The sequence below is a fragment of the Trichechus manatus genome, unplaced genomic scaffold (genome assembly GCF_000243295.1).
Source record: "Trichechus manatus latirostris isolate Lorelei unplaced genomic scaffold, TriManLat1.0 scaffold00006, whole genome shotgun sequence".
NCBI classification, from domain to species: Eukaryota; Metazoa; Chordata; class Mammalia; order Sirenia; family Trichechidae; genus Trichechus; species Trichechus manatus.
The window spans coordinates 28161169-28176230 of record NW_004443942.1 but is presented as its reverse complement, the minus strand read 5'-3'; the positions used below and the strand labels follow the sequence as shown (position 1 = coordinate 28176230).

Here is a 15062-nt window from a genome sequence, read left to right as displayed (position 1 = left end):
TAAGAAAAAAATTAGAGTAGCAATCCAAGATGTTAAACATCAAAATTATGGACCCTCAAGAAAATGGAAAGAAGAAAATCATCAAAAAAAAAAAATTCAAGAAAATTTCCCAGAACTGAAGGAGGTAAGTTTCCAGACTAAAAGGCTATAGAATGCCCATCACAAACGATGAAAATATAGTCATGCGCTGCATAACATCCATTTGGGCAACATTCAATTGCATATAGTCCATGGTCCCATGAAGTTATAATACAGTTCAGAAATCTTGACTGGAGAATGGGACATAGCAAACGCAACAGTTTCCCGAATGCAACAAGTGTACCTCATGTCTTTTGCATACAAAGTGACTGCACTGCTAGGCGTATAATGGTACAGTAATAGGGTCACCATGAGTTGGAATTGACTCGAGGTCAAGGGGGGTTATTTTGGTTTACATATATAACCTATTATACATATGTCTCGACGGTCATAATAAACGCCAATGTTACTGGTTTATGTATGTACTGTACTGTACTTTCTATCATTATTTTAATGTGAACTTTCCCCACTTACAAATAAAAAATTTACCTTATAACAGAGTGCTTCGATTCATAGGCAGCAGCATCCAATCTCATGTTTGCATGAAGTCCAAATCACGTAACATCCTATTTCACAGAACACATCATGGACATTAAGCAACACATGACTGTAGACATATGCCAAGACACATCATCATAAATTTTCAAAATACTGGGCATAATCAGATCAATCAGACCTCCAGAGAGGAAAAGCAAAAAGGTTCTTCACAATCTAGCCCCACACACCCCTGCAGTGTCACCTCCTCCCACTACAGCCCAGCTCTCCTCCCGAACCTCCATCCATCTCCCCTCAAATGCAAATGAGATCATGACCCTCATCTGTTTAAAACCCTCTCAATGGCTTACACTGCATTCAGAACAAAATCTACACATACAAAAAATACAAGGGAAGACAGGCGTCTCAGGCCTGCAGGGAAGCATGGAGGAACTCTCTTAGTTCTGGATGCCCCAGAGCGACCATGGACCAAAGAAAAAAGCCTTTGGATGTCACTACTTCCTCGTTGGTAGACCTTAAGGCTGAACTCTTTTGAAAACAAGAAGAATTCAAACAAGAAAAACTTCTGAAAGATTCTGGAGTTTCAGGAAAGCCAGAAACAACTCATAAGAAACCAAGTATCTGGAGCAAACAGAATGCAGGAGTTTCAAATCGAGCTGAGAAGGATGCCGAGCAGAAGATTGAAGAACAGAAGACTCTAGACAAAGCAAGGGAAAAACTAGAAGAAAAAGCTAAATTATATGAAAAAATGACTAAAGGAGACTTTATAGATGAAGAAGTAGAAGACATGTACCTCGTGGATTTCACACAGAAGATCATAGACAAGCGGAAAGAAATGGATACATTTAGTGCAAACAGAGATTCTAGAAAGGCAGAAGAAAGGGAAGATGAACAAGAAAATCTTTCTGAAAGAGATATACCTCCTCCCCAAGACCCCAGTGAAGAATGGGTGGATTATGTGGATTCTTTAGGACGATCCCGGCACTTAAGAAAAAGGATTTGCCAGATCTGCTGGAGATGGATAAAAATCTTCAGGGGAGGCTTTTCATTAGTCCTGCTAATGAAAAAACCTTATTATCTTACGATATGAGAAAAGAACTCCAGCGCCAGCAATGGGAAGAAGAAGAAAAGGAGAACCTAAAAAGGCCAATGGGGCCCATACACTATGAAGACATTCATGAAAATAAGGCCCGACAACTTGGTGCTGGATATTTTGCCTTTGCCCAAGATAAAGAGCTGAGAAACAAGTAAATGAAAACTTTAGAGATGTTGCGAGAACAGACAACAGATCAGAGAACAAAACGAGAAAACATAAAGGAAAAGCGTAAGGCTATGTTAGAAGCAAGACTTGCCAAACTCTGACAAAAAAAGATGAAATCAAAAGAAGATGCAGCAGAGAAAGAAAATGGAGATGAAGATGTTATTGGACATTTGCTGGAGGAACCAGAAGCCATGCCAACCCCTCTCACTGCTGCCCAGAGTAGCAAGTAGAAGTCATCATTCAGGAGAGGAAGGACACCAAGCCTGGAGTGCCACATGTCGGGGGTGGGACAGAGGCAAAGAATTTTCCTTTGGAAACTGGTCGAAAAGGCAGTCAGCTCTCTGGGCTGAGAGAGATCCTGAGTTTGCCCCACCATCAGATTACTTTACGGGTCAAAAAAGAACTGGTCCTTTTGGTGGCCAGCCGTGGAGCCGACCTGGACCTGCGCAGAGTGGCCTGGGGCCGGTCTCTGGCCAGAGCCATGAGCCCCCCTCCTCACATGCATCCTCTACCCCTGCTTCGGATGGCCCACCACAGGCCCCCACCATCACGTTTGAAACTCTGGATGACATGATATCATATATTATAAACAAGTAACATGAACTTTAAAAAAAAATAAATACAAGGGAAACCAGTAAACAGGGCTTTAAGATCACCTCTAAAGTTTGATGACTCATATGAACACTAACATATTTGAATGAATAAAGGATTCTCCTTTACAGCCAGCTACTAAAACGGAATTTTTCTTCTATCTGTCTCTCTCGATATCTTGTTTTCTTTTCACTGTCCAGTTTTCCTTTAGTCACTAGTCCACACTCTAATGAAGAACATTGGCGATATCAGTATTGTGTCACACGACTTGCTTCTGAACAGTATTTCTAAAGAAAGAAGTCATAACATGGTTTCAAAATAGCAACTGAGAAGTAGGTAAAGTTCTAATGTGAACCAACCAACATCATCTCAATTCTTCATGGGTTCACGGTGAGGAATAAAAGAAACGTGGTAAAGGGAGCAGTTCTACCTAACCAGGCTAGGATTCCCAAATTTACATTGTCTATCAGATTATCCCACCACGAGTCTGTCAGTTTGTCATACTGTGGTAGCTTGCGTGTTGCTTGATGCTGGAAGCTATGCCACCAGTATTTCAAATACCAGCAGAGCTTCCTGATTAGGACAGACTAGGAAGAAGAACCTGGCAATCTACTTCTGAAAAAATTGGCCAGTGAAAACTTTATGAATAGCAGCGGAATATTGTCTGATATAGTGCCGGAAGATGATGCCCTCAGGTTGGAAAGCACTCAAAATGCAACTGGGGAAGAGCTGCCTCCTCTTAATGACATGGATGGAATAAAGCTTTCAGGACTTTCATTTGCTGATGTGGCACAACTCAAAATGAGAAGACACAGCTGTAAACATCTATTAATAATCAGAATGGGGAGTGTATGAAGTATGAATCTAGGAAATTCGGAAGTCATCAAAATGAAATGGAACTGATAAAGATCGATATCCTAAGCTTTCGTGAGGTGAAAGAGCCCTGGCTGCGCAGTGGTTAAGAGATAGGCTGCTAAGCAAAAGGTTGGCAGTTAGAATCCACCAGCCGCTCCTTGGGAACCCTACGGGGCAGCTCTACTCTGTCCTACAGGGGCACTATGAGTCAGAATCAACTCAATGGCAATGGGTTTTTTTTGTAGTGAGCTGAAATAGACTGGTATTGGCCATTTTGAATCAGACAATCCTATGGTCTATTATGCCAGGAATGACAAATTGAAGAGGAATGACATCACATTCATAGTCAAAAAGAATATTTCAAGATCTATCCTGAAGTACAATGCTATCAGTGGCAGATAATATCCATATGCCTACAAGGAAGACCAGTTAATACGACTATTATTCAAATCTACGCACCAACCACTAAGGCCAAAGATGAGGAAATTGAAGATTTTTACAGACTTCTGCAGTCGGAAGTTTATCAAATATGCAATCAAGATGCATTGATAATTACTGGTGATTGGAATGCAAAACTTGGAAACAAAGAAGAGTGATCTGTAGTTGGAAAATATGGCCTTGGTGATAAAAACAATGCTGGAGATCACATGACAGAATTTTGCAAGATCAACGGCTTCTAGGTTGCAAATACCTTTTTTCAACAACATAAACAGCGACTATACAGATGGACCTCACAGGATAGAAAACACAGGAATCAAAGTGACCACATCTGTGGAAAGAGACGATGGAAAATCTCAATACCATCAGTCAGAACAAGGCCAGAGGTCAACTGCAGAACAGACCATCAATTTCTCATATGGAAGTTCAAGCTGAAGCTGAAGAAAATTAAAACAAGTCCGCGAGAACCAAAATAGGACCTTGAGTATATCCCACCTGAATTTAGAGACCATCTCAAGAATAGATCTGATGCATTGAACAGTAATGACTAAAGAAGAGACGAGTTGTGGAATGACAGCAAGGACACCATATGTGAAGAAAGCAAAAGGTCATTAAAAAAACAGGAAAGAAAAGACCAAAATGGATGTCAGAAGAGACTGTTAAACTTGCTCTTGAACACAGAGTAGCTAAAGTAAATGGAAGAAACAACGAAATAAAAGAGCTGAACAGAAGATTTCAAAGGATAGCTCGAGAAGACAAAGTAAAGTATTATAATGAAATGTGCAAAGACCTAGTGTTAGAAAACCAAAAGGGAAGAACATGCTCAGCATTTCTCAAGCTAAAAGAACTGAAGAAAAAATTCAAACCACAAGTTGCAATATTGAAGGATTATATGGGCAAAATATTAAACGATACGGGAAGCATCAAAAGAAGGAAGGAATACACAGAGTCACTGTACCAAAAAGAATTGGTCGACATTTAGCCATTTCAGGAGGTAGCATATGATCAAGAACCAATGGTATTGAAGAAAGAAGTCCAAGCTGAACTGAAGGAATTGGCTAAAAACAAGCCTCCAGGAATTGACAGAATACCAACTGAGATTTTCACCAAAAGGATGCAGCATTGGAGGTGTTCACACATCTATGCCAAGAAATTTGGAAGGCAGCCACCGGCTCAACCAACTGGAAGAGATCCACATTTGTGCCCACTCCAAAGAAAGGTGAGTCAACAGAATGTGAAAATCATTGAACAATATCATTAATATTACACACAAGTAAAATTTTGCTGAAGATAATTCAAAAACGGTTACAGCAATACATCAACAGGGAGCTGCTGCAAGTTCAGGCCAGATTCAGAAGAGGACGTGGAACAAGGGATATCATTACTGATGTCAGATGGATCTTGGCTGAAAGCAGAGAATACCAGAAAGATGTTTACCTGTGTTTTATTGAGTATGCAAAGGCATTTGACTGTGTGGATCATAACAAATTATGGATAACATTGGGAAGAATGGGAATTCCACAACACTTAATTGTGCTCATGAGGAACCTGTACGTAGACCAAGAAGCAGTCATTTGAACAGAATAAGGGTATACTTCGTGGTTTTAAGCCAGGAAAGGTGTACATTAGGGTTTTATCCTTTCCCCATACCTATTCAATCTGTTTGCTGAGGAAATAATCAGAGAAGCTGGACTATATGAGGAAGATGTGTCATCAGGATTGGAGGAAGACTTATTAACAAACTGCAATATTCGGATGGCACAAACTTGTTTGCTGAAAGTGAAGAAGACTTGAAGCACACCCTGATGAAGACCAAAGACTACAGCCTTCAGTATGCATTACACCTCAACCTAAAGTAAACAAAAATCCTCACAACTGGACCAATAAGCAACATCATGATAGATGGAAAAAAGATTGAAGTTGTCAAGGTTTGCATTTTACTTGGATCCACAATTAATGCCCTCGGAGGCAACAGTCAAGAAATCAAACAACGCATTACATTGGGCAAATCGGCTGCAAAAGACCTCTTTCAAGTGTTGAAAAGCAAAGATATCACCTTGAGGACTACGGTGCACCTGACCCAAGCCATGGTATTTTCAATCGCCTCATATGCATGCAAAAGCTGACAATGAATAAGAAAGACCGATGAAAAATTGATGTCTTTGAATTATAGTGTTGGCAAAGAATACTGAATATACCATGGACTGCCAGAAGAATGAACAAATCTGTCTTGGAAGAAGTACTGCCAGAATGCTCCTTAGAAGTGAGGATGGTGAGACTTTGTCTCACTAACTTTGGACATGTTAGCAGGAAGCACCAGTCCCTGGAGAAGGACATCATGCTTGGTAAAGTAGAGGGTCACTGAAAAAGAAGAAAACCCTCAATGAGATGGATTGACACAATGGCTGCAATAATGGGCTTAAGCATAACAATGATTGTGGGAATGGAACAGAATCGGGCAGTGTTTCATTCTGTTGTACACAGGGTCACTATGAGTCAAAACCATCTCAATGGTACCTAACAACAACAACAACATCAGATTATCATCAATCTGTGAAATAAGAGGAGTCCCTTGGTACTGCAAATGGTTAACATGGTCAGCTGCTAATTAAACGGTTGGAGGTTCAAGTCCACCCACAGGTACCTAGTACGAAAGGCCTAGCAAGCTACTTCCAAAAAAAAATCAATCATTGAAAACCCTGTGGAGCACAGTTCTACTCTGATACACATGGGGTCACCATGAGTTGGAATCAACTCAAAGGCAACTGGCTAGGAAATAACTTATATGTGCCTTTAACATAAAAAGTGCTTAATATATGTCTCTCATGGATTGAATTATGTCCCCCAAAAAATGTGTATACAAATTTGACTAGGCCCTGATTCCCAGTATTATGTGGTTGTCCTCCATTTTGCAGTTGTAATTTTATGTCAAAGAGGATTAGGGTGGGATTGTAACACCCTTACCCAGGTCACATCCTAGATCCAATGTAAAGGGAGTTTCCCTAGGGTGTGGCCTGCACCACGTTTTATCTCTCAAGAGATAAAAAGAAAGGGTAGCAAGCAGAGAGTTGGGGACCTCATATCACCAAGAAAGCAGTGCCGGGAGCAGAGCGCATCCTTTGGACCTGAGGTTCCTGCGCCGAGATGCTCCCAGACCAAGGGAAGGCTGATGCACCACAAGGACCTTCCTCCAGAGCCAACAGAGAGAGAAAGCCTTCCCCTGGAGCTGGTGCCCTGAATTTGGACTTGTAGCCTGCTAGACTGTGAGAAAATAAATTTTTCTTTGTTAAAGCCATCCACTTGTGGCATTTCTGTTATAGCAGCACTTGATGACTAAGACAATGTCTAACTGAATTGAATTGATGAACTGGACTTCCAAGTTCTTCAAACTAACAAGACTATACTTTGAGGTTTGATTCGTTCAATAAATATTTATTAAACACCTACTTTATGCCGGGCACTTTTTAGGTGTTGCGGATACGGCAATGAACAGACTAGGTGCCTACTGTCCTGCCACTTACATTTAATGGGAAAGTTATGTAATAAACAAGACAAAGCAGGTAATGGGATGCACAGTGAGTAGAAGTTTGTGAGAAAGGGATTACTTTAGACAGGGTGCTGAGAGAGACTCTGGGGAGATACATTTCACCTGAGACTGAATGAGAAGTCTCCAGTCATGTGAAGACCACGGAAAGAGCATTCTAGGCAGAAGGAAGAATTAAGAGCAGAGGCCCAAAGGTGGAAACGAAGCAGAATGTTGGGAAAACAAAAAAGAAGGCAAACTGGCCTGAACATGAGAAAGGAGGAAAATGGTACAAGATGAGATGGAAGAGGCGGGTAGGGGCCAGATTACATAAAGGCCAAGTACGCCCTGGTAAGGAGTGTCGATTTTTCTTCTGCAATGAAGAAATATTTTTCTAGAAAATTATCAGTAAAATCGTCTCTGTCATATCATTTCCCATGCTACGGTCTTCACTTACCAACAACTTCCAAGTAACAAGCAAATTAAATGAATAATTTTCCTTATCTGTCTTTTTCGATATTTTAATTCAATCATATATCTACCTAATACATTCGGAAAAGTTCTACTTTTAAATGATATAGTTCTATCTCATTCACAGGGAAAGAAAAAAATATTGATGAAAGAATTAAGGAAATCCAGTAACAGAACTGAATATTTTTTCTCGTTCTTGAGTCAATCCACACAAGATGGACTATGAAGTACGAAGGGTGCTCAGCGTGCCACCGCACTGAACAAGCTAGGACTGGTGTTGCAGGCCTGAAGGGAAATCTCTGTTCAAACTACTTTTTGCTGCTACTGCCATAGTATTTCAAGATTATTTTAAAACTTTCATGTTCTTCCCTTCCACTCTTGTGTACATACCCAGATAGATGCTTCTCCTTATCTTCTGCTCTTTATTAATCTAACCTGTGTTGTTGCTACCTAATCCAGGTAAGCATCATTTATCAGTATAAGCACAGGTGTCTTCTAAAGGCACTTGGTTAGGGTTTGCCAGCCAATTTCAAGCAAACCATTTCCGTTGATTCTAGGGATCACTAAGCTGAAAGGCAGTCAGTCGTGCAGAATTATTTGCTAGTTAGGGCCAGAGTAATGGCCCAATCAAGTCAAGACAATTTCATTCAAAGGCTTTAAGGGACCCATTTTCCAGGATCACTTTTGCTACAATCAGAATTGTCCCAGATAATGCAGAAATCAAAAATTGCCAAAAGGAATGAAGCCAAAACATATTACACCAACCTTACGTAGAATACTCTGTAGTAACATTCATCTGCAATCTGCCCAGCCAAGTTAAATAATGAAATACTCCACTAAAATGTAGTTTTTGAAAAACACTTAACAAGATGGCTTAATTTCTTCTATTAATAAAGCTATTTAGGTCAATAAAATGGGATATCCTGGAAATGGTGATTTTTTTTTCTGTATTTAAAATATCAAAATGTTGGAGGAAATAGAATGTATGGCTAATTGCCTCTATGAACAACTGCCTCCTTTGCCATGAGACCAGAAGAACTAGATGGTGCATGGCTACCATTACTGAACATTTTGATCAAAGATTCTGTAGAACCCTGATCAAAAGGGGGAAAATGGAGAACAGAATTTCAATTCTCATGGAGTCCAGACTTTCTGAAGCCATGGAGGCTGGATGAACCCCTGAAACTATTGCCCTGAGATAATCTTTAAATATTAAACCAAAAATATCTCCTGAAAGGAACATCTAGCTCAGTTGGCATAACACAATTTATAAAGACAGTGTTCTATGTTCTACCCTGGTGAGTAGCGTCTGGGGTCTTAAAAGCCTGTGAGCAGCCATCTGAGATACTCCACTTGTCTCACCCCATCTGGAGCAAGGGAGAAAGAAGAAAACCAAAGACACAAGGGAAAGATTAGTCCAAAGGACTAATGGACCACAGCTACCAAGGCCTCCACCAGACTGAGTCCAGTACAGCTAGATGGTGCCCAGCTACCACCACTGACTGCTCTCACCAGGATCACAACAGAGGGTTCTGGACAGAGCTGGAGAAAAATGTAGAACAAAATTATACCACACACAAAAAAAGACCAGATTTACTACCCTGAAAGAGACTGAAGAAACCTCGAGAGTATGGCCCCCAGACACCCTTTTAACTCAAGTGGTGAAGTCACTCTCAAGGTTCACCGTTCACCTGGGGATTGGACAGCCCGATAAAACAAAACGGGACTAATGAGGCACAGCAGTCCAGGGACAAGGACTAGAAGGCAGAAGGAGACAGGAAAGCTGGTGATAGGGAACCCAAGGTTGAGTAAGGGCAGTTCTGACATGTAGTGGGGTTGTTAACCACTGTCATAGGGCAACATGTGAACTGTTTAATGAGAAACTATTTTTTTCTGTAATCCTTCATCTAAAGTGAGAATAGCAGCACAACTGGAAGAATGTAATCAATGTCACTGAATTGTGCATGTAGAAATTTTTGAAATGGTGTATCTTTGGCTATGTATATTTTCACCAAAAAAAAGAACTCAAGGTCAAGAAGGGAGAGGGTTGACATGTCGTGGGGTTGTTAACCAATGTCATAAAACAATATGTGTGCTGACTGTTTAATGAGAAACTATTTGTTCTGTAAACCTTCACCTAAAGTACAATAAAAAAAGGAAAAGAAAAAAAAACAGAGTACAAAGACAACCTACAGACTGGGAAAAAAATTTTGGCTACGACAAATCTGATCAGCATCTAAACTCTAAAATCTACAATATACTACAAAACTTCAACAGAAAAAAAAACATATATCCCCTGAAGTCCTAAAACCAAACAATAGTTTAGCTAACTAGTAAAAAAAAGTCTGCCTTGAGCATTACACTCTTTCAAGAACTATTTATATGGGATCAAACTGAAAAGAGCAACTTGAAAGATTAGATACGAACCTTAGGGGGCAGTGACTGTATATTAATGGGGGAGGAACAACTCAGAAAAGCAGGGTGAGAATGGTTGCACAACTTGAACAATGTAATCATTGTCACTGAATTGTACACGTAGAAGCTGCTGAACTGGTGTATGTTTTGCTGTGCACGTTCTCAACAACAATAACAACAAAATAAATAAAATTTTTAAAAAAGATTTGTAAAAAATAAAATACCAAAATGCTATATTGAGTCAAAAGAGTCGCTGGTCCTGTGAACAATTATATAACAGATGTGGTTGTTGTGTGAAGTCAGCATGTTATATACAAAATTGCATGCTAAAATCTTATCTTAACCTCACCACCTGTCAATTTGTCACAGTGTGGTGACTTGCATGTTGCTATGATGCTGGATGCTATGCCACCAATATTTCAAATACCAACAGGGTCTCCCATAGTGGACAGGTTTCAGCAGAGCTTCTAGACTAGTAAGAAAGCCCTGGTGATCTACTTTCAAAATTAGCCAATGAAAACCCTGTGAGAGTCACAACAGAGTACTGTCCAATATAGTGCTAGAAGATGAGCCCCCTAGGTTGGAAGGCACTCAAAATACACAGCAGCCACAACAATGGACACAAGCATACTAATAATCATGAAGATAGGGCAGGAATGGGCAATGTTTCGTTCTATTGTACATGGGGTCACCATGAGTCAGAGCCAACTCAATGGCAACTAACAATAACCATCTCACAATTGCTCTCTCATGCCCACATTGCATCAGCCAACAATCCTTGTTAGTCCTGCTCCCAAATCTCTAATCAAATCCATGTCCTCCTTTTCCATCCACAGTACTTTGATACAGGCTCTTATCTCCCACACAAACTATTCTAGCAGCCTCCAAACATGTCATCTTGATTTAGTCTCACCTCCATTCCTATTAATCTCTGCACTCTCACTGGAGTTATTTTTCTGAAATATATTTCTGATCTTATTTCTCTGCTTAAAAACCTTAAATAGCTCCCCATCAACTGGAGAATGGAATCTATAGCATGTAAGGCCTTCAGAATCTAGCGCCAACCTACAATTCCAATTTCTTCTCCTGCAGCTACCCTAACCTGTATACTAACTTCAAACAACCCATAATTTATCACATATCTTTGTGCCTTTCTCCATGCTATTCCCTCCAACTGGATTGTCCCTCCCCTTCTCTGCCTTAAAAACTCCTACTGATTCTTCATGACCCAGCTCAAATGTTCCCTCCTCTGCGAAGACCTTACAGCTCTCCAAAGCATAATTCAGTAACTTCCACCCTCAACGAGATGGATTGACACAGTGGCTGCAACAATGGGCACAACCATAACAATGATCATGAGGATGATGCAGGACCAGACAGTGTTTCATTCTGTTGTACACAGAGTCGCTATGAGTCATAATCAACTCAACATCACCTAACAACTTGTGTTGCCCCAGAAGCCTTGGTATGCACCTCTCTTACAACATGGATTACCCTCTACTGCTATGCTATCACTTAAAAATATGCGAACCACATGTGTAATTTTAAATTTTCTAGTAGCCTCACTAAAAAGGTAAAATTAATGAACTTTAACATTCTACTTAACATGGTATATCCAAAACATCATCATTTCAATCTGTAATCAACATAAAAAATAACAAACAAAAAAAAAAACAACAAACCCATTGCCATCAAGTTGATTCTGACTCATAGTGACACTATACAAGATACTTTAATTTTTTTTAATTCTTTGAAATCCAATGTGCAGTTTACATTTACAGCACAGTTTAATTTAGACACTAAGTTCTCATCAAAAATAAGTGATCTGTACTTAGAATAGATTTCATAAAATTTACAGTTGAGATTCACATACCCAAGTTGTTCCAAATGTTCTTAGTTTCACAGTAACTGAATCAAAATTTTTTTATTTTAAACTAAAATGAAATAATATTTAAACATCAGCTCCTGAGTCACATTAGCCACATTTCAAGTGCTGAACAGCTACATGCAGCTAGTAGGTATTATACTGGATTATCTGTCCTGTCCAATAAATTAGCCCATGTCTAATTTACTTGTATCCTCCCCCATTGCCTAGCACAAGGCTTGGCACATAAATGGTATTTTATGAAAGTCTGTTGGATGAATAAAGAAAAATAGGTGTGGAAATCACTTGACTCTACCCCAATACAAAATCAAGAGCATTCCTTTGTAGATAATATAAATGGCAATTTTTATGCATACATACACACAAGTACACACACATACAAGCACAGGTCTGTATGAAAATCAATTAAGAGTACGTATATCTGATTTGTTACTGATCCCTTCAGTAATAAAAACTACTTCATCCGTACTACTCCCCTTTTTTCTGCACCTATACCCCTCTTTTCCCCTTCCCTTAATGCAATTATGGGTATTCTGCACAATTAGCACTTCATAATATGCTTTACATTCTCTAGTTGTTTTCTGTCTTGTCTTCTCAAATTATATTTGAAGCTTCTGGGGATAGATCATTCCTTGTGCTTTGAACTATCATCACATCTGGCTTAATAGTAATAATAAAGGGTTAAGAATTTAATAAATGACATATAATCAATTCTTAGATGGCTTTTCAGTGAAGCCTTGCCCAATCAATCCCAGAAACCCAATCTCTCTCAGCACTTATGTATGTACCACTGTCTCTGCACAGGTGCAACCAGTGTCTTCCCCATGTAATCACTTCCTCTCTACATGCTACAATGTGACTTATATGTGCAATTGTTCTTCCCCCTCCAGAAGGTGGGATCGTGTCTTTACTCTTTGTTACAATCCTCAGAGCACCTAAAGCAGTACTCTCATCAAAATAGACCCTTCAGTAGGTATTGCTTCCTGTCCCACTTCCCACCTCCATCAACACCTACCATGGAATGCAGCAATATATGGCACAAGAGATCTCAGTGAGAGTAGAGACCTCGTCAGTCCTATTGGTCACTGTATCTCCTTATTGACAAATGATTCTCATACATGAATGCACACATATAAAATTACACAAAAGGGATTACAGGTTTATTTTTTATTCTAATTCTGTTTGAACAAGAGCAAAATAAAAACAAATACAAAGTTGCCTTAGTGAATCAGTCATGGGGTTCCTCTAAGTCTCCATTGGGGTTCTCTTTCTTTTGTTTGGATAGCTGTTTGATGGTGTCCATTTCTGCAGAAGTAAACTTGGGGGTTAGCATCACCTTGTCATAATCAAATTCTTCATCAAGTGAGAAGGGATGAACTTCATCTCCGAGTAGCTATAAGAGGTAAGAAAGGAGAAAAAACACAATCACTTCAGTGAAGATAAAGTTGAAAACATAAACTCCCTATTAATAATTAAGCTTTTTTAGACTCCAGGACTCTCTGCTGATTAAGCAGTTTTTAAGTAAAAGAATAAATTCAATTATTCAATTTGACCTAATTTAAGCCTCTCAATATGCCCCATTTGTATCATGCTGCATCTGAATGAATATCATTAACTAATTTTGCCCAAGGCAAGAATCAGAAGTCTCCCTTACACACATTCATTACATTTTTACCACTTGTAGTGTCAAGGCTGGAGGCATGTGGAAATCTAAGAGTTATATTAAAACATAAGAAAATATACCTTGAGATTTTCATCAACTTTAAATACATTTTGACCACCTACTTGTATCAATGAAAAGTAATTTTCAAAAATAAAAATACTCTACACTTAAAACACTTCTTCAGATAATACCTATAACTCCTAGGCCATAAAAGTAGGAATTAAAACACACAGCATCATGTCAAATTAAAAAGCCCAGGATCTTTTTATTCCTACCAAGACTTTTTTAAATATTATAGAGTTTATCTACAAGTTACAGCAGCTGCAAAAGATGCAATAATGTTCTATTTATTTATTCATAAATCATGATTTTTAAAGACTTCATAAAAGAAGAAAGGTAAAAAGTACATTTTCTAACAAACAAAAAGTGAAAGCCTTAAATCTTATCATATCAACCTCTAAACAGACTCTCCAAAAGCAAATGGTGTGTGATAGAATGAAATCGTCCAGCACCTCTGTGTAGGTCTGTAATATGTAAGGTGATGCTGAAATAATTGAAAACTATGGTTTAGGCAAGAATGAAAAAAAATGCCCTGAAGCTATAATAAGATTTAAATATTCTTGCATGGAAGATGAACTCATTGAGTAGCTTCTTAACATTCATGAATATGAAGCCTACAGCTCCAAAATGATATGCTGGTACTAAAAGTGAAAAACAAATCACTGAAAGTAGATATTACCTATCAGTGAGGGCTTATGTTATGTGTCAGCTTGGCTAGGCTACAAGTCTCTGTGGTTGGGTGGACATGGATCGATTGCTTTTTCATGATGTAATATAACATAAACACATTTTATGATGTGATCTGATGTGATCAGCCCATCAGTTGAAAATGGAGTTTCCTTGGGGGTGTGGCCAGCCTCCAGAATATAAATGGATGTTCTGGAGAAGTTTAATCTTTCGACCCCACACCACTCTTCTTGACCTCTAACCTCTGGTTCATGGGATGCCAGCCTGTAAATTCTCCAAAGTGTCACATAACCTGCAGAGTTTAGATTAGCCAGTTCATAGAATTCTGATAGTTGTTGGTAAATAGAGATAAACAGATCGTTGGTAAATATATAGAGATAAACAGATGATTGGTAGGTACACAGACATCAACAGATAGTTGGTAGGTATATACGGATCAACAGATGGTTCGTAGGTATACAGAGATCAACAGATGCTTGGCAGGTATATAGAGACCAACAGATGGCTGGTAGGTATACAGGGATAAACAGATGGTTGGTAGATATATAGACATAAACAGATGGTTGGTAGGTATATACAGATAAATAGATGGTTGGTAGGTATATAAACAGACAGTTGGTAGGTATACAGAGATAAACAG

The 15062-nt window shown here is 39.1% G+C and overlaps 1 protein-coding gene and 1 pseudogene across 3 annotated transcripts in view; one reads left to right on the top strand and one right to left on the bottom strand.

The window, feature by feature from the left end:
• Positions 1 to 869: 869 nt before the first annotated feature.
• On the top strand, positions 870 to 2436 carry LOC101346355 (coiled-coil domain-containing protein 174 pseudogene; annotated as a pseudogene).
• A 9172-nt stretch (positions 2437 to 11608) lies between these two features.
• IFTAP (intraflagellar transport associated protein) overlaps positions 11609 to 15062 on the bottom strand; it is a 91254-nt gene continuing 87800 nt past the window's right edge. For all 3 annotated transcript variants that reach the window (XM_023738424.1, XM_023738431.1, XM_004369809.2), the window contains one exon: positions 11609 to 13405. In XM_023738424.1, the coding sequence (XP_023594192.1) occupies positions 13241 to 13405 (165 nt within the window). In that variant the 3' untranslated portion in view covers positions 11609 to 13240. The remainder of the gene's footprint in view (positions 13406 to 15062) is intronic.